General features: G+C 52.6%; 1 protein-coding gene across 2 annotated transcripts in view; it reads right to left on the bottom strand.

Moving 5' to 3' along the window:
* ARHGAP45 (Rho GTPase activating protein 45) overlaps window positions 1–19,241 on the bottom strand; it is a 42,225-nt gene that overhangs the window by 13,311 nt on the left and 9,673 nt on the right. For both annotated transcript variants that reach the window (XM_067559106.1, XM_067559103.1), the window contains exons 3-16: window positions 14,769–14,912; window positions 10,207–10,291; window positions 9,678–9,750; window positions 8,901–8,979; window positions 7,683–7,820; window positions 7,038–7,102; window positions 6,154–6,264; window positions 4,859–4,939; window positions 3,991–4,170; window positions 2,601–2,738; window positions 1,974–2,164; window positions 1,363–1,523; window positions 544–621; window positions 6–107 (exon numbers count right to left, since the gene is read on the bottom strand). In XM_067559106.1, the coding sequence (XP_067415207.1) occupies window positions 6–107; window positions 544–621; window positions 1,363–1,523; window positions 1,974–2,164; window positions 2,601–2,738; window positions 3,991–4,170; window positions 4,859–4,939; window positions 6,154–6,264; window positions 7,038–7,102; window positions 7,683–7,820; window positions 8,901–8,979; window positions 9,678–9,750; window positions 10,207–10,291; window positions 14,769–14,912 (1,626 nt within the window). The remainder of the gene's footprint in view (window positions 1–5; window positions 108–543; window positions 622–1,362; window positions 1,524–1,973; window positions 2,165–2,600; window positions 2,739–3,990; window positions 4,171–4,858; window positions 4,940–6,153; window positions 6,265–7,037; window positions 7,103–7,682; window positions 7,821–8,900; window positions 8,980–9,677; window positions 9,751–10,206; window positions 10,292–14,768; window positions 14,913–19,241) is intronic.

Below are 19,241 nucleotides of genomic sequence, written 5' to 3'. Positions count from 1 at the left end.
CATACTCTGTTCAAACGAGGCCGCATTCTCATCCTTCCCATCCAGCTCTTCATTAGAGGACACGGTGCCGTTGGAAGACATCCGCTGGAACTTCTGGCTAAATGTACCTACCAAAACACAACCCCCAATACAGAGCCAGATTAGTGGCGAAACAGTTTATCTGGTGAATGTGTGTGTGCGTGTCCCCACAGCCAAGTCTTGTGCCTACTAGGGGGGACAGAGCTAGAGTAGCTGTGAATTTTCCCCAGCGCCAGCACGCCCAGCCTGTCCCCTTTAATGCCTCCTGCTGGGAGGAACAGACGGGGCTGTGACATTCCAGTTCTCCTATGTTATTCTACTGAGCCGCCTGCCGTCAGAGACTGGGACCAGAGTAGTAATCTGCATAGAGCGTTATTTTAAAGTAGAAAAACGAAGACATAAATGCCACGTTAGCGCTCATGCTCTGCTCCCAGACTGGCCCCATTAAGAGATGTAGACTGGAGTAGCACAGGAGGAAAAAAGCAGCCAGCCCTGCACTGCTTCTCAAGGGCCAGGATACGCTACCTGAGGTTGAATCCAGTCTGCCTTCTGTTTCGATGATGGACGTTGGCCAAGACTTATGGACCTGGTGTCCTCTCCCACCTGCGGAAAGAACCACTGGACACGTTAGCTGAGCCGTGCTGGGTCCACAAGAGCAACACAGTTTAATTTAGAAAAGCCTCGACCCTGGTGGGCCCTCAGGCTTCAGAAGAACCATCTGCCTGGGCTTGGTTTCTTGCTTCCAGGGGTGGAAAGGGAGTGAGTGTTGCAGAGGACACAAGGGCAGCTTCAGCGCCAGGGTGCAGGGAGAGGGGACCCTGCAGTGGACCCACTTCCAGGCCAGGGGAGTTAGAAGCTGCAACGTGGACAGACTCTGAGAGGAGGCTCATCTAGGCCCTCTTGGTGGGAAATGAGAGACTGATCATGAACCGTGTCCCTTTGTCTTCCATCAGCACCTAGCAAGAGTGGGCCTGTGATGGGGTTTGCAAAGGGGTAAGGAGCAGCTCTGGGTCCCGGCCAGCCACGCCTACCAGGCCTGTCCAAGCTGCAGGCAGGGCTTTCAAAGGGAAGAAGAGCCGCTCAGAAGGGGCCAGGCAGTGGAGGGGCGCAGACGGCGGCCTGGAGCCCTGCGGATCAATGTATCGCCCCGGAGCACCTTGCCAGAGGCTTCATCCTGATATAGCAGCCCTTTGCCACGGATCTATTCCTCAGCGATGTTCACTTTGGGTCCCTGATTCCGTTCCTTTGCCCCACGTGGGGATGGGCTCTAGCAGAGGGAAGAACCCGCTGTGCCCCAGACCACGCTGCTAGAGAACAAAGGGGAAGGATCCTCCAGGAACTCACCTCTCCGTTCCACGTTCACCGTCCCACTTTGCTGCTCCCTCGCTGCTGCCCCTCCCTCCGAGACGCCTCCCTCTTTGGAGGGCGCAGCCCCATCAGAGCAGCTGTTGGCTGTAAAGTCGCTGGCGTTGAAGCTGCCTTTCCGTGGCCGGATGAAGGGGGACCTGATGGACAGAAGGAAGGTGAAAGGGATGTTCCGCAATGACTCACCTTCCATTGCGGTCACCTACGCTAGAACCGTATCACCCTGTATCCTATATATCAAACTGCCTGCCTCACCCACCAGTGCCTTCCTGGCCAGCCTGCACCGCACCTTTGGTGAGCACGTAGGACACACCAGCAGGAGACGCTGGGGATAGCAGGGAAGTGCTGGCTATTGGAGCTCTCAAGTCCTCCCAGCCTAGCCTGTCCCAGCAGGAGATAATACAGAAGGCAGGGCAGGAGCGCTGGCTGCGTGTGGGATTCCCAGAGACTCCAGTGCTAGCCTCCCTCAGCAGGAAGCACTGTAGGGCATGTTGCAGGAGCCCTAGCTTTGAGAGGAGCTCATGGCCCTTCTCCAGGAGGAAGGTTACCGGCAGCAGAGAAGCTTATTTGGAAAGGGGGTATCCCCTTACCAGGTGTTCTGCGACACGTAGGGTTCGAAATCATACTGGATCTCCGGTTCGTCTCCCCGCTGCAGCTGCTTGACGTGAGAGGCATACTGCTGCCCGGGGTCGTACAGCTTGCTGCTCTCACACAGGGTCTGGAAGTGGACGGGCAGGGGAGCCGTCTGTATGTGCATGATCTGGTAGAAGGAGATCGTGGCCTGAAATTGACAGAGAGAGAGAGATTCAGCGAGGGGTGCAGGAGCATGTGTGAGTATACATGTGGTGCGTTCGGAGGCAGCCCTCTGAAACCCTGCACACTAGTGCCAGGGACTCAGCACTCCATGTAAGACATGCAGCCAGGAACCTGGGACGCTGCATTAGAGAAAGCTCCCTGTGGTACATCTAGCTTTACGTCCTGGCTTTTAGGAGGCAGAGGTGTTGGGAAGCGCTTTATCTCAGGTCTACTACTCCTCAACCTCTATGCCTATGCCACCCTCATCAGAGACAGGCGCAGCAGCCCGAGTGTGATGTGTAGATGCTTTTAGCGTAACACAGTGCGATTTGGGCTCCGCAGAGCAGAGTGTGAGGAAGAGGCTGAGTACAGCCCTACCCCTCTCCCCAGGCAGCTGTCTCAAGCCAGCGAGCTCGACTCACCGATTTGATGACCTGGTCGCTCTGCTTGATCACCTCGTGGATCTGTCGCAGGGAATTCACCTTGGTGTCCTCCAGCTCTTGCTTCTGTGTGTTGGCGTCAGCGATGCAGGTGCGGTACGTGGCCATTGACTCCTCTGCCTGAAAGCATCAGAGAAAGTGTGAGGTGGTAACTGCAGGGCAGGGAAGGAAGAGAAACCCTCCAGGCATGGACGCAACCTCCTTTGACCTTGGGTGGGACTTACCCTACCATCCCTTCTGCCCAGGCAGAACTGATGAGCATTTAGCATTGACTGCCCTGGAGAGGGAAGTCCTCGAGTCACATCAGAGTTACAGCAGCCAGGCTAATGCTGGAGGAAGCACTCCTACCATTCCTCATGCACTCCTGCACTCAGAGAGACCACACATAGGTGCAAGAGGTGCGTTCAGCCCAATCAGTTTCATCCTTGACTTCTCTGCTGGGACAACTACCAACAAGACCAGCTGGGATGGTTCTTGTAATGCAGAAACTTGTCTGCTAGGTTTCCTGGGTTCCCCGGGCAGAAGGGACCATTGTGATCCTCTAGGCTGACTTCCTGTATGACACAAGTCATAGCATTTCCCCCAAATAATCCCCAGAACCGATCTTTTAGAAAAACATCCCATCTTGATTTAAAAATTCTCAGTGATGGAGAATCCACCATGACCCTTGGTAAGTTATTCCAATGTTTGTTTACCCTCACACTGCTAAAGATTTATGCCATTTGCAGTTGAATTTCTAGCTTTAACTTCCAGCCATTCATTGGATGATGTTATCCCTTTCTCTGCTATGCTAAAGAGCCTCCTTCCCCATGTAGGTATTTACAGACTGTAACCAAATCACCCCTGAACCTTCTCTTTGTTAAGCTAAATAGATTGAGTTTCTTCAGTCTATCACTATAAGGCAGGTTTTCTAATCCTTGGATCAATCTCGTGGCTCTTCTCTGAACCCCTCTCCAATTTATCAACATCCTTCTGGACTTGTGGACACCAGAACTGGACACAGCATCTGCGTCAAGTCCCACCAAACTCATTTCAGTGGCTGTCGGGGGCAGCGAATTCCCACCACAACAGGGGCCCGTGAATTAAAGCACCTAGGTACAAAAGGAAGGTGATAGCAGATTGGTTCAGTGGCACTGGTGTGGGTGCCCTACGCAGCCCAGGGAGACCCCATAGGCCTTGGTTAGTGAGTGATTCAGTATCAGTCCCTCCGGTCAGGCATGGAGCAGCAGCACTGGTGGGCTGGGAGGTGCCTCTGGCTGGAAGGATGGTTTAGGGCTGGACAGCATTTAGGACATGAAAGGTGTGGAGTGGGCTCCCTGCCCGCTGAACATCTCGAACAGTGATGTTCTCCTAGCGTCTCCCTGACCCTCACCTTATTCCTGGCCTCCTCCTCCAGCCGCCTCTTCTTGTCCAGGGCCTTGGTGGCAGTGTTGCTGCTGGTGCTCTGCTGCTCCTCTTCAGCCTTCACGATCATGAACTTGGCCTTGTCGTGCTCTTCACAGCGCTGCATGTACATCTGCTTGGCCTTGCGCAGGTTGGTCTCAGCCTCTTGCTGCCGGACAAAAAACGGAACCTTGATCCAAGGTGACTGGTCTAGGGAAAAGTCTGTCCGTCCAAGGAGGATGTTATCCTCCCCCTCCCCAACCCCAGGGTGCTCTCTTAGCTGGGCTGAAAGATTCACCACTGTAGGATCACGGTAGGGAGCTGAGAACTAACAAACTATGCACATGTATGGCTAAGAATGAGCACTGAGGGGAGGAAGCTTAGACTATAAGTGCTTCGAGGCAGAGGCTGTCTCTTTGTGATGCATTTGTACAGCACCTAGCGCGGTAGGGATCCGATCTAGAACTAGGCCCTCATGGCACGACCTCAATACAAATAAGAAGGAGGCAGTTCTGGGCTCTTATAGTGAAACTGACCTGAGGAAGAGTAAATCTCCTTTTGATGGGAGAGCTGCTTTCCTGCACTTGGGAGCATTGATGACTGTGCGGGACAGAAGAAATGTTACAGTCCTTTGGATGCACATTTCTGTGGGTATTTCCCACACTGCTCCTCTCTCAGGCTCATTGAAGAGGCAATTGCAGATCAGTCCAGCCCTGTGCTTGTTTCTAATGTTGGCTCTAAGAGGGGCAAGGAATCTGACAATGGGCTTGACAAGATGTGTGTGTGGTGGGGTTGTCACAGCCAGGGATACGATTGCGACGAAACCCCATGGCATGCTGCAGCTGTTCATTACCTACCAGCTTCCTCTTTGCCCGCTGCCACTGCTCCTTAATTTCCTTCCTTCGCTTTTCATGTTCTTGGCGTCTCATTGTTAGCGGCTGGAATAGGAGGAGGGGAAAAAAACCAGAGTGGTTCATAGCCTTTATGACCTGCGCTGCTCTCTGTACCGACATGTGCTCCTCTGCCCTGCTCAGGTCCTCCAAATGCACCAGCTTCCTTTACAGCAGATTGCAGCGCTCGTAAATCCAAAGGCTTGCCAGCATGAAACAGAGCCAGCCAGTGCATGGACAGCTCCACCCAGCTCTGCCAGTTCACTTGACTCATTCCTGGCCTGCTCTGCCTCCCCACTGTTCCTGGCCTGGGCTTCTAGTAAGCAGTATCTGCAGCATGGCCCTAAGGATAAATCACTGGGCTGGGTATCAAAAGATATGGGTTCTATTTCTGGGTCAGCCCTTGCCTTGCTGCATGGTGTTGGGGAGTCATGTCCCTCTGTGCCTCAGTTTCCCCATCTGTAAAGCGGGGATGCCGACATGGACTTTCCTTTGTGAAGGGCTTTGCAATCTACGGATGAGAAGTGCTATAGAAGGGTTCTGTGTTGTTATCACTGATCATGCTGAACTAAGAGCAGTTCTGTGTTGTGGCCAAACAAGTAGAGACTAGGTGGATGCCGTCACATTCATTTTCACTTAGGGTTGACCTAAGCAAACTCAGTTCTCTGGAGGTGAAAGGACCGTGCATCACCCTACTGCTCGGGGCAGGCAGATGGGACCTAGCCATTTTCTACTGGTGACCAGCTTGTATAGCTGTCCTTGCCCTGCAAAACACAGACTCTGAGAGGCCTAAGCTGAGCTGGAGAATGGCAAAAATGAATTGTTTGGTTTTGTTGAACTTAGGGATGGTTCTGAGAACCTTCATCCAAACACCCCACAGCCCAGGAGCTTAGATACGTGGTTCTGGTTCTGGCCCATCTCTAGTTTGGAGCAGTAACCGTGGTGATGCCGATCAATATCCAACCCAACCTTTGCCTGAGCTGGACCAAAAGGAATCCTGAATATCTGTGGCTGAAAGAGGAACCCTGTGGTATAAATACAGGGACAGGACAGCACTTCTACCACTGCAACGTCTCTAGTGGGAAGGGCCATTCTCAGGTGCTATTTCCGGTGGGAGAGGGCACTTCCTGCTTCCAAGTCAGGAACTCAGGGCCACCAGGTGTTCTCTGCAGTGCAAACAGCGAAAGCAAATGCAGAGGATCTCTCCAGCCATTTGCACCAAGGTGTCCCATCAGCCGTGTGGGTGCGGGCGTCTCTCGTACCTGCAGGAAGGTATGGTTCTGCAAGGTGACAGCAGTTTGCAGAACTGCAGCGCCATAGTCCATATCCTGCTCCAGAGCCAACGAGTAGATTGACAGGAACGGCATGTGCGGCTGGAAAAGTAACCCCCCCACACACAGAGAGTCACTGCAATGGCGAGAAATCAAACTGCGCTACAAAGCAGTGGCTGTAGCTAGGTGGGGATGGAGGAGAGTGAAAGTCTGTGATAGTCTGTGTGCTGCCGGCAAAGGCCCATAGCTAGCTTTTAAATATTGATGCATCAGGTACTGTGAGCAGGTGCAAAGGGGAAGGAAGAGGAAGGTCAGAGATTGTGTTGAGCTTGAAGTGCATAACCTCATCCCCAGCGGCTCTCAAATCATAGTGCCTGTAAAGTTGTGCTATCTAACTTTATACAATAACTGCTTCCTCATGGCTTCCTTCTAGCCCGGCTGCTCACACCCAACCAGTTTGTTATGTTATGGGACTCAGAGCCTGGGTTCAAGTTCCCCACTGCTTGAAGTGAATGGTCGTTTCTTGTACCTGGGGCTGGGGAATTGGGCCCCTGGATTTTATACGGATGAGCAGGGAGTCTCAAAAACGAAGAGCCGGACCTAGCAATTTAGGGGTGAGATTTTCAGACGTGCTTAGCATTGGCCTTTGAATTCAATTCTCCATTGACTGCAGTAGAAGAGGAGTTAGGCAGTGCAGAGCACTTTTGAAAAACCACGGTCTGTATGCTTAGTTAAACCTCTGAGGCTATGGAACTGCACTGTCTGTCTCACGAGGAGGGAAGTTTCCAATGCTTCTTGCTCCTTGTATGAATATGGCCCAGACATATCCGTGTACCAGACACAAGGTGTGCTCTTACATAGGAATGCAGACTTACCTCCTGAGTAATGATTTGCTTACAGCTGTTCACCATCTTCTGCAGCCCTTTGGCAAACTCCATCTCTGCAAGAGAAAGGAAGGAAGTGAAGATGGACTTGGCCTGCTGATTTTGTGTTTCTTTGGGGGGAGGGGTAAGAAATCAGTCATTTCAGCATTGAATATAAATTAAAGAATGCCAGTGCTGCAGATACTGTAAATCCTATACAAACACACACTCAAACCCATCCCTCTGCCTTCTTCTGTCAAGGTTGTAATTCTCTGCATGCGCATAGATCTATTTCATCCATAGATCTTAAAATGCTTTACACTGGAAGGGAGGTTTCATTTTATAGAGGGACAAACTGAGGCAAAGACAGACAAAGTGACTTGCCCAAGGTCACACAGAGTCAGTGGCAAAGTTTGGAATGGAATTCAAGTCCTGACTTCCAGCCCCATGCTTAGTCCATTAGGTCATAAATGACTCTCTCGGTCTCCAACCCATTTCTGGATCAAGGTCCAAAGTCTTAGTCCCTGCAACCTCAAGCATGTAATAAATATGAAGAGCATATGAGATGGAAATAGCACTATGGCCCATTACGATGGCTCTTTCAGGAATTCAGCATCTCTGGAAGCAGACCCTGCCCTCTGTCCTCTCGCCACTCACCCAGATTGGTCCTCTTCTCCAGGTAGTAGAGGAGGTCCTTCATGTATTTGGAGATGTTTTTGGCATACTGGAGGGCAGCTTCCACTCCACCCTCAGACCGCTGGAGCATGATGTCCACCTCCTCTGCAGATGGACGGACTGTGTCGGAGAGAAGACGGGAGAGGAGGAGATACAGAATTAGCCAAGCAATTAAGTTACTGCCAAGCACTATCATCCACTGAGTTGCACCCCAAATTGTCTTGGGGTTTCCAGGAGTCCTGCAGTGATTAAAGAGGCAGAGTTCCACCACACGCTGAAACCCAGGAGCAGAACTGACCTCCTGCGCCCCTCTGAATCCTCTCCTGCTAAGATCCTCTTCGCGGCGTGGCCACGTCACCCTCCACCACAGCATCAGATACAGACTGCTTGAGCTTCCCTTTAAATCCCTTCAGAACCTTGCCCCAACCTACTAATCCGCGCCAGCTTCTCACTGTGCCAGCCGTCTGCCAATGAAGCCAGCCTCCGTCACCTCTTTGTCTGCTTCTTCCACTTGCCAAAGCTGTCCCATGAAGGGCCCTCCCCCAAACGAATCTGCAAAGCCATTACTCTGCCCTCCTTCAAGTCCCTTTTCAAGGCCTGCTTGCACCGTCATGATGGGATTGAGCTTCCAGCTGACGATGGCTGGGCAGGTGGCATAGCACGGGTTACTCTTTATAGCATCAATAAGCAAGTTGGCTTGAACTCTGCGAACTGTGCACGTAATCAGCTGACGTAAACTGGGTTCTTGTTACTTTTGCCCTTTTCCACCCTGCTCCACTCTCTCTGTCACACCAGCTTGTGGTGTCTGGTCTTACACTGGAAGCTCTTTGGGGCAGGGACTGTCTCTTGCATGTTCGTGCAGTGCCTCGCAGAATGGCTGGGGCCATTGGATGCTATTGCAGTATCAATAAAAAATGATAATGATCCCTTTGCTGTAATCTCAGAGGATACGTTGGCTGGATGGGCAATGGCGGTTTCCAGGAATGCTGCCTGACAGAATTTGCCCACCCCCTGCTGGCTCCAAGACGAAAAGAAACGCCACAAGCTGCACATTTCACGGCAGTATAGTTCCCTGTCTGAACAATGGTGAGGGAACATCATTTCCTCTAAGCCATTCTGCTCGTCCTGTTGCCCAGACTTCCCTGCATCCAGCAGCATTTATTCTGCGCCCAGCCACTGGATATGAAAAACATCACTCACCTAAATCAAAGTTTTCCATGCCCGGTGACATGCCGTCTCCACCCTGCCCAGGGATCCCTCCGTACAGGTTCTCCATAGACTGTAGGAGTGGGGAGGCAAAAGAACTCATCAGCGAGTAAGGAGTAAGTGCAACGGGTGAAGGCAGGGGAGGAGAAGGCTACCACTGGGATTTTTCAGATGCCAGGACGTGGGTATAGAAACCTGGGGCTGCTGGCGGGTCTCTGTGTTCACTGAGCCCCAGAATAAGGAGCAAACTCTTTTGATCTGACAAATGCAGCTTTGGGGTCCTACATGAAGGTCATCAGGGGACATGTGAATATCTGCTCAGGGTCACACAGCAAATCAGCAGCAGAACCAAGAATAGAAACCAGGCGCCCTGATTCTCAGTCTTGTCCTCTTTGGTCCACAAAGATCACCCTCTGTCCTAGGTGACGTACTTGTCAGCTATCTCTCACCCATCTATCTACGTGCATGTGCCCTTTTAATCTCTCCTTGTCCTCGTGAATGGCAGGAGCAGGACCAGGCAGGCAAGTCCTGTGTGATGTTTCCCGGACCGCTCTGTTGGTGCCCTCCAGGATAAGTTGGCACGGCCAGGCCTCTGGGTTAATTGCCCCTACGTGTTCTTGAGCAGAGACTGCACGTAGCTGCTTCTCTTGCGGGCCGGGCCTTGTGAGCGGAGGTGCTCCAGAATAAAAGCAAACCCCCGCGACAGCCCCCTCCAGCCCACTGAGGAGCAGGCTGCTGCAGATCTGCGTGAACGAAGCAGGCGTCACTCACCTGGTTCTGGTCGCTGGGCGGTATCGAGAGGAGGGTGCTGCTGTCCACCTCTCCCATGAGGAATTCAGACACGCTGGCAGAAGGAGAAGGAGGACATGGATGGTCAGCACGGTTAGAGTTATTAACCCGAGCGCAGCACATCGGATCTTCCATCCCGCGTCAGAGTGCTGGACTCGGCCAGAGGCCAGGCCCCAGGTCTGATCCAACTCACGCTGGAGTCAGGGGGAGGGGGTGTCTTCCTATTGGCGTCCGTGGGGACTGGACCAGCCCCCAAGTGATTTAGCCCCTATGGTTGAGATGAAGGGGAAAAGCTCTGCCAATTGCTCAATGCGGAAGAGGAGGCAGGAGGAGACTGAAAACAGTCTGTCTTGATTGCCTGCAGACGGCGGCCGCCTGTCAAGGGGTGAGTGTGCAATGGGACAGGGCGCAGCGGCATGTTCTGTCTGGGCTGGGGACAGTCGGCGGGGAAGGGGGCAGTGCCGGGGGAGGGGGAAGTCCTTCAGGCCGCAGGTGGCCCAGGTTTGCTTACGTGCTACTGAAGGAGACTGCAATGGTCTCCAGAGCCTTCTCAAACTCCCGCTTGTCCGTCTCATTGTTGGCCTCGTAATGGAAACCTGAAAACGAAAGAGAAGCAAAACCTCTTTTGTAACTAATGTCCACTGCAAAACAGCCCTTTGCCAATGACCAGGAAGTCTCTGTTCTTGGACTCAGCTGCCCCTTGTAGACAATTCTAGTGTACCTCTGTCCTGGGTCACCAGGGGTATGTCTACACTGCAGAACTCACGGCAGCAAGTCTCAGAGCCCAGTTCAGTAGACTCAGGCTCATACTATGGGGCTAAAAATAGCAGTGTAGACATTCCCACTCGGGCTGGAACCCTGTCTCCGAGACCCTTCCCCCTCCCTGGCAGATCACTGCCATTTTTAGCCCCATAGCACGAGCCCAAGACACTTGAGCCGGGCTCTGAGACTGTCTGCTGCAGTTTTGTTTGCAATGTAGACGTACCGTAGGCGCCACCAACAAAACAATCGTGGATTTATGACCCCAGTTTCTAATTGTGCTAATTGCCACAGTACCTTTCTAAGGCACTTCAGAGACCCTCGGAGCAGAGCCCAGCAATATCATATCATGATATATATTAGAGCTGGAAAAGGCCTACCTAGGCTCTGTCTGGTCCAGCACCCTGGCGAGGGTTAGCTCTGGATGGTCCCATGGAATATTCCCCTGGGCTTTGTCCAGTCCAGTTTTAAATGCCCTCAATGATAGGGCTTCTACCACTTCCCTTGGCAGGTTGTTCCCCATTCAGCATTAGCAAAAGTTTCCCCAGGTTTGGCCTATATTTCCCCTAAGGTCAGTTGCATCCCAACCCTCCCAGCTACCCGGTGGGCTACTGTGCGAGATAACATCAATATGTGTTACTGCTGTGCATTTCTTGCCCTGCTTCTTCAGAGCCTTCTGCTTTGAGATGGAAAAGGCTGATCAACGAACTCCTCTAATCCCAGACTGAGAGAAGGCAGCTTGCACTGCGCAGAGCTGCCATTTGGAGGGTCAGGTTGGCAGAGTGAGGCATCACCCCAGGCTCTGCATCCTCCAAATCCCAAAGAAAAGGAGAAGTTTATTCCCATCTATTTCAAGTCCAGGGATTCTGAATAGGTCAGATGCAGAATTGGTCGGCATCTGCTCCAGCATGAATGGAGAGTAGAATCGCTGCAGGTTTTAACGTTAAATGGTAAAAAGAGAATGGGCCAAGCTCTGCGTTCCCTTCACCCTGGGCTCGGTTCTCCATCGCCTTGCCCCTCGTGCAGCCATTTTCACCCATGCAAAGCAGGTGTGAAATGTTACCGTTCTGATCGGGTTGCACATTACACCCACTTTCCACTTGTGCAAATGACGGCATGAGCTGCAGGGCGATGCAAAATCAAAGCCCCCTGATGTAGGAGGCCAGAATCTGCCTTGTAACCTTGTTGCCCCTCAAGGTCAGCCGACGGTCTGCCTCAGAGGAGCCCTCATTTTCAAAGCCACTTCGTGTCAGAGCTCGCCATGACAGTCATGTCACAGGCCATGCCGAGGCCCTGACAGGCAATCACTGATTAAGCCCATCAGCAGATCTTGTTCCACCCGGCTATAGAGGAACTTCCTGTCCCTTGTGGTTACGGTTTGGTGTTCAGGAAATGAGGGCGGTGACGCAAAATGTTGTGCTCCGTGTGTGGTTAAGTCAGCCGCCCCTCCTCCCCCCACCGCTGTTGTAACACTGTGCTCTGAAAAGGTTTTTGCACTGGCAGGTTCAACAGAATCACGTCACCTAACCACGCGGCGCTGCCAGGGAGATGGTGGCCGATTGTGATTCGTTATATTTAATATTTGTATTGTGGTAGGACCCAGAGGGCCTAGTCAAGAATCTGAGCTCCGTTATGCCAGGTAACTGGTAACTGAAGGCTTGCCCCTGCTCCAAAGTCCTTACAGTTTTAGGCCTGGCTCCAAAGACTCCCTCACAGGCTTTGGATCAGACCCTGAGCACCCCTAATATCAGCTGAATACACGTTTTCTTTCCTACTTGCTGGAAAATAGACCAGCTTGTACATGTTTTTTCAGCCTGGCCCCCCAGTTTGGCAGACCCGATTTTGCACCGTCAATGAGAAGTGAGTCCTGATGTTCAGTATTTAGAAACCTTCCTGGATCACATCCATGGTTGCGTAGATATGCACCTAAATACCAGCCCTTTGCACCACCACTTCGCTGAGGATGCAAAATTGTGCCTACGGATCCTTTTTTACAAATCAGGCCCATAAAACAACATTTGCAAAACGAACAGCGCTGCACTGCTGGCAGCTTTGGGAACTGCATTGCCTGGGTCCCACTCATCGGAATCCCAGGTGCGCGTTTCCACCCTAGTCAACCACCCAGTTTTTCTAAATGCCTTTGAAGAAGGAATTTGCTATTCCCCTCTCACTCTGGCTCAGCTCAAGGTGCGAGATCAGTTCAGTAGCTCATCCGTTCATTGCATTAGCTGCTTGAACGGTACATGTCAGGTTTGGAAAGGCACAAGTGGAAGCGAGGCACCAAATACCCATTGACTTTCCAAGGGGCTTCATAATAATAATAAAAAATAGGGACTTGTGCTTTGGATCATCTCCCCTAGAGCGTTTTGAATAGGTAAAGGCTGATTCTGAGCTCACTTATTATTGTTTATTATTTCCATTGTTGTAGCGCCGCAGAGCCTGAGTCATGGACCAGGACGCCCTTGTGCCTGTCTCTACAAACGCAGAACAAAAAACTTCATTCCATTCAACGGGGCGGCTCTTGATTCACACCAATGCAAGTGAGTAGCTAATCTGTGGGGTTCTGAGTGCCAGGTGTTTATTATTGATTGGGGTGGGTCTGTACCAACCCCCTGGATCCAAACATCCCCAGTCTCTTGGGAGGTTCATATGCAGAGCCTGATGTTGTACCGTGGGCTCGTTGGTGGGAGTCCAACTATCCGCTGCCTTGGCATGTCGTTTACACCGGTGTGCGTGGAGTGGAGCATTCTGACTTGGGGGCATTTCACACCCGCTTCGCCTAGGTGTAAATGACAACACCAGGCGCAGGGCAGTGGAGAATCGGGTCTGGTGACAGGCTGATGCTCTCTTTTAGGCCTTCCAGGTGTAAATCAGGGTTTACTGCAATCCATGGGATTTACGCCGATGTGAAACTGAGGGGACGGGAGAGGAGAATCAGAGTCTGTCTCCTGGCTTTGCAGGGAGATGGACTTGGTGAGCTAGTAGGTCTTTTTCCTTTTCCAACTACCCTCCTTTTCCTGCACCAGCCTCAAAGACATCCCTCCTGACACGCAGAGCTTTCATGGCCAAGCAGGAGCAATTTTGTTCCAGTGGAAGACAGGTGGGAGCCCAAAAAGCTATATCAGTCTGGGCAGGGGAGCCTGAGGTGGATTTCTGACAGACAAGGACTCACCACAAATATTGCACCCCCGTTCCAGCCCTAAAGTGGAACTGAGAGACCCAGAAAACACATCATTGCAGACACCGACTGCCTAGCACCTAGCACCATGTGGTGTGCAAGGGGAAAATACGACTGAAAGGCCAAACGTCCCCGTGGAGTCAAGGTCCAAGTTCCCACTGATTTCAGCAGGATCTGGATTTGGCCCTAGGTCCCTGTCACCCACAATGATGAATGTTACAAGACTCTCAGAGATCTTCATGCCAATGTGGTCATGACAGGGTGAGGCCCATGACATCAGCGGGGAAAGCAGCCCTCCCTCTCCCATGCCCTGGTTTGTTTTTGGAAAGTTCCCCACTGGCATCGTTCACTTGGGCTCATCGGACGCCTGGTCTAGAGAAGAGGCAGATCCTTTGTAAAAGCTCTGGTATGACTGGGCTTTCCCAGCTGCAACCCAGCCCCATCCGTCAGCGCCCTCAGGCCAGACTCTCTCTAATCCCAGGAAATTAAACTAGATCTTGACCGATGTGGCTAATCCACGCTGCTTTTCCCGCTCATCTGAGACAGCTGGCTCCTGCCTGGTACAGGTGCTACGTGTCAGACAAAGGGCCACACGTGTTCCTGGTGTAATGTCACTGACTCCATGGGGCCCACATTCTGAATTTGGCCCAGTGAGTAGCTCACGCTAGTGACCAACAGAGGCTTTTCATCTGCCCAAAGAGGTTTGCACCGATGGGCACGAAGAGGTCTACGGCATGAGCAAGCAAAGGGGTATGTGGGCAGAATATCACAGGCACTGCCTCCGTAGCCCCTTCAGTCCTCGGCCTCTGCGTGCGGCACGTGTGAGCAAGGAGCAGACTAGTGCTGGTTGTGGCCGTGGTTTGGATGCAGAGGACATTTGCAAACCAAGGATGGGACTGAGCCCTCACCACTGATTCCATGCAGCCCTGACCCCAGCCCCAAAGAGCCTTTCCAGAGTGACAGCATCCATCTGCCTCCAGCCCGGGGCTGGATCTGAACAGGGTCCATTCCCATGAGTCCATCCCAACCGCTTGGGGTAGCTGGGACGCAGTGAAGAGTGAGCAGAATTGCTGAGCCTCTGAGGTGGCATCTACTCTGTGCTCATGACCCAGCCGGAGACAGGTGCTTGGACTGACCTTTGACCCTGGATATGAGGGTTCCTGCAGCTGTCAGGGTCTCCAGGGTGTTGAGCAGCGGGTACTTGGTGATGACCTGCCGGAGGATGCGCAGGGCTTCCCCCAGGCACTCGTGGGCTAGTGGCCGGTGAGACTCCAAGGGATCTGCAACAGAGACGGGTCAGTGTGGTCAGTGAGAGCCCCTCACAGTCCTCTCTACACAGGCTGGTTCTGTAAAGTCACCTGGGTGCTGGCGAAGGGAGCTCTGGGGGAGAGGTGCACCAGGGTCATAGCAACGCGAGCTCCCACGCACAGACAGTTCCCCTTGTCCTCTGCTATTCCAGTCCTGCTCCCCGACTCTCCCAGTGCACCTCAATCCTCGCCCTGCCATTCCAGCGCTGCTCCCCCACCCAGCTCCACCAACGCGCCTCAATCCTAGCCTGCAGCACCCTGCTCTTCCAGTCCTAGGCCCCTCCCCAACAGCTTCGGGGTGCCCAGCCTTTTTCAGGGTCACCAATCTCCCCTCCTCCCGAACTGTCCTTCCTGTGTCAGACCCTCCGCATTCCAGCCTGGGCTGGGTTTTAAGGCCTGAGGCCGGAGCAGCACCTTAATGAGGAGGAAAGTCCATAAGGCAGGCGCAAGGAGATGTCAGGGCATGATCTGCCTGTTAAATTAGTCTTGTCCTTCCAGTAACGCTCGGCGGCCGGCTGTCTTGGAGGGGAGTGTGTGTGTCGGGGGTGACGCTTAGTTGGGATGCTGGGAGGAGATGACTAAAGAGCCTTCAGAGTAGCACTGGGATTCTGTGCAGGTCGAACCCTCTAGCCTTTCGCACAGTGCATTAGGGCCTGTGGCTTAGTGGTTGGCGCATGGGAGTTGGGCAGGGCTCAGATTTTATGGTGATGGGGGCCATACAAGAAATCGGCATCACCCTCCTGACTTCAGTGAAGCTGCACCAGTTTGCACCAGCTGAGGACCCGGCCCCTGAATTCCGGCACTGATTCTCTGGGTAGCCTTGAGCAAGTCACTTAACTTCTCTGCGCCTCAGTTTCCCCATCTGGAAAATGGGAATACTTACTTTTGGGCAATGATGTAAGAGCTCTGGATGAAAAGCACGAGAGGCACATAAAGCATTGTTCCTAAGCCTGACCGCTGGGGCAGTCCCTGCTATGCGTCAGAACACTCAGTCGTGCCCTTTTCATTGTCTCCGTGCAGGTTCACCCTCACACTGCACCAGAGCTAGACGCCTGGTAGCACCCTAGTGGAGAGTGCACTGGAATGGGGCCCAGGAGACCAGGATTCTAGTCCTAGCCCTACCCCTGGCCTGCTGAGTGGTAAGTCACATCCCTGCCCCTTGCCTCAGTTTCCCCATCTGTAAAACGGGTTAAAGATACTGACTTGCTTTGGGACCTATAGATGAAAAGTGCTATAGAAGCTCTATTATTACCAATATGGTACTAACCGCCTTGCTAGCTAGTAGCAGCCTCTATACCTGTCCCCCACCCTTCAGACAACTGAGAGCAGAGAGACAAAGTGATGAGATGAAATTGACCCAAGGGAAAGTTCAGGTGAATGTTACAAAAACAGACTCCAGACTGGGGGCGGTCTGCTTCCAAAGGGAAGTGATGGAAACCCTCCATTGCTTGGGGCACTTTGAACCACCCCAGCCCAGGAGAACGGAGCAGAGGGAACGGCCCTGCAGTAGCAGTGGGAGAGTGTTTTATCTGTCTCCAGCAGAGGTTCGCTGTATCCCAAGACAATCGGAGCACAGATTCCCAGCAGGAGGCAGTGCCTGGCTGACACAGCCAGTGTGTGGGGGCCTGACCCTCCAGCGCCCGGCGCAGTCATTTACACCTGTGCAAAGCGGACGTTAAATGCTCCCAGTCTGGAGCCGGAGGTGTTGGCCACCCACCATGCCCTGATGTTTTTACACCAGGTGCGGGGCAATGGAGAATCAGGCCCTGGGAGTTTATTTCTGGCTGCCGTGTGACTGGGACAGCAGGAGGAAGGTGGGGGGCAGGGTTGATCTCAGTGATTTTTCCTCGGTGGCAGTTTCCCTTGAAAGCAATTTGAGAATTTCCTTTCCTTTCATTCCCTGCCCGGATGGGAACTCCCTGCCACGCAGCCCAGAGGGACCCAGTGGCATCTTGGTGCCTCCGCCCTCCTCTGCCAGATGTCCATTATTGCTGTAATTTCGGATGATTGCTGGGTGGATTTTCTCAGCTACCCATCAGACATGCAGCAAATAAGTTGGCTACTCTCCCTATGCACAGCCCAGCTCACTCTTTGAGTGAGCAGAGGAACTGACTCCAGGGTCCTGGAGAAGTTTGTTTACTGGCAGGAAAGGAAGTTGGATGTTGGGAGCTTCCCCAGGAAACCAGCTCCCTTCTGCGACTCTCCAGATAAAGCTGCCCACCAGCGTCCCTTGTTTCTGCCCCATCAGCCCTGCATTGATCACAGCTGCCCCCAGACTGAGAAGGTGCAGTAGAATTCTGCCCTGGAGGGGCCAGAAGCTAGCAGAAGGAAAAATATATTTCTTTTCCTTCGGTTGCCAGGCACAGTGGTGCAGAGCGAGTGACACAAAGCCAGGACTCTTGGGTTCTCTTCCTAGCTCTGACAGGGGAATGTGACCTGCTCTAGTGGTTAGAGCACAGGACCCAGAGTCAGAAACCCTGGGGTCAATTCACCGCTTTGGAGTGGAGTCTGATTAGAGCAGCTGGGACTGGGAGTCAGGATTCCTGGGTTCATTCCCCAGTTCTGCTACTGACACTGCAAGACCTTGAGAAAGTCACATTCCCGTCTCCATGCCTCAGTTTCTCCATCTGTAACGTGGGGATATTAATGCTTTCTGACTTTACGGGGGTGCTGGGAGCGTTCATAAAGTGCTCGAAGATCCCTGGATGAAAGGTGCTATGTGAGCAATATTTTACAGTCAGTCTACCCTCTGCACTAAGATTTTGCTCTGCTATATCAGTGTAAATCCAAGGGAACTGCACTGACCTCAGTGGAGTCACTCTGGTTTACACAGATGCAACTGAGAGCAGAATTTGGCCCCTGGTGCGAACATGGGACTGTGTGGGCACTCTAAGAGCTGTGCTGCTACGGGTGTGGGAAGCCTGCATTGCTCCAGAGAAGCACTGCTAGGAAGTAGGGATGAGAGGAAATAAGGGGGATGAGAGGAAATGATGGGGTGTGAGGTCCAGACAGACTGATCCCTTTCATCCAAACCTGCATGTTAGGAGAGGAGGAGCAGCCAGGACACCAGGCCTTGTGTGACCTCACCACAGACAAACCCAGGAACTAAGGCCAGTGTCTGTGACTCTGGGACTGGATGGTGCAACCTTCTTTGGAGAGAAATCCACAAGAGCAGGGAGGAGAGAGAAGGACCCTGATGGAAAAGTGACTTCTGTGATTGGGCAAACCCTCCTCCCCCCACCACCTACATCCCAGCCCCCTAGCTCAGTGTCAGGGTGAAAGGGATTTCCTATGCATTCTCTGTCTCCTCTTACATTTCCAGGCCATGTCCGGAATGGAAGGTAGAGAGGTCAGAGGGGCTGGGAAGGGCTGTGTGGGGCTGGGGGCAGGGATAGGACCAGGATCTGTGTCACAGATGAGCAGGGGTGGATGAAGAGACGTAATGGGGGGGCTGGATCCCCCAAAACAGTCGGATCCCCCAAACCATTGCCACATCCCTTCATGCATACATGGTTCCTGCCCCAACCGCTTCAGTCTTCCTCGGAAACTCATACAAAGTTCGCTTTAGGCCAGCCTCTCTCCCTCCCTTCACCCCCTCACCTAGGCGTAGCTGGTTGAAAACCTCCCAAGGAAACATTTTCCCGTATTGTTAAAATCAAACCTTTCAGCAGGAACGTGTCAATTTCCATTAAATTTCATTGCGAGGGCGGGAGCAACCAAAACCAGCCTTGTGACCTTTTCTTTTTGAAATGGCTTTTCATTGAGGAGTTTAATTTAGATGATAAAAAAAATGTAAAAGTCAAACTCAAACCAAAACATTGTACTTGACCCAAAACAATTTGGTGGGGGTGGGGGGGGAAGGGGGAGGATTTTGTTTTTGGGAAATTTTGGAACTTCATTCCATTTCAGAATAACCTCCGCACCCCGAAATGTTGGCATTTCTTGCAGAATGCAGCACTGGGCTCCCACTTCAACCACCGTGCCAGGGTCCAAGGGATCTAGAGCGCCCTTATTCAACTGCGACCAGGACCAAGCAGGGATGGCCAAACAGGGGACGCAAGATAAGCCTGCAAGGTAGACTTTTGTATGGGGACTGGGTCCCAAATCAAACCCTGGTAAGAAAGAGACGGGCTCACCCTGCAGGAGTTGATTCGTGGGTCACTGCACCACTCCCCCCCCCCATGGGGACTCCCGCACCATGTTACACACCGGGGCCTCCAGACGGTGTTTTCCACTGGAACAGGGAGTGCGTCAACATGTTTGCATGGCTGGTAGCGAAAAAACAAGTCATCATGTGACCCC

Source organism: Emydura macquarii, unplaced genomic scaffold, assembly GCF_026122565.2.
Source record: "Emydura macquarii macquarii isolate MOO-44397 ecotype Brisbane River unplaced genomic scaffold, CSIRO-AGI_Emac_v2 contig_306, whole genome shotgun sequence".
Taxonomy (NCBI): Eukaryota; Metazoa; Chordata; order Testudines; family Chelidae; genus Emydura; species Emydura macquarii.
The sequence above is the reverse complement of the archived record's forward strand: the minus strand, read 5'-3'. Positions and strand labels throughout refer to the sequence as shown.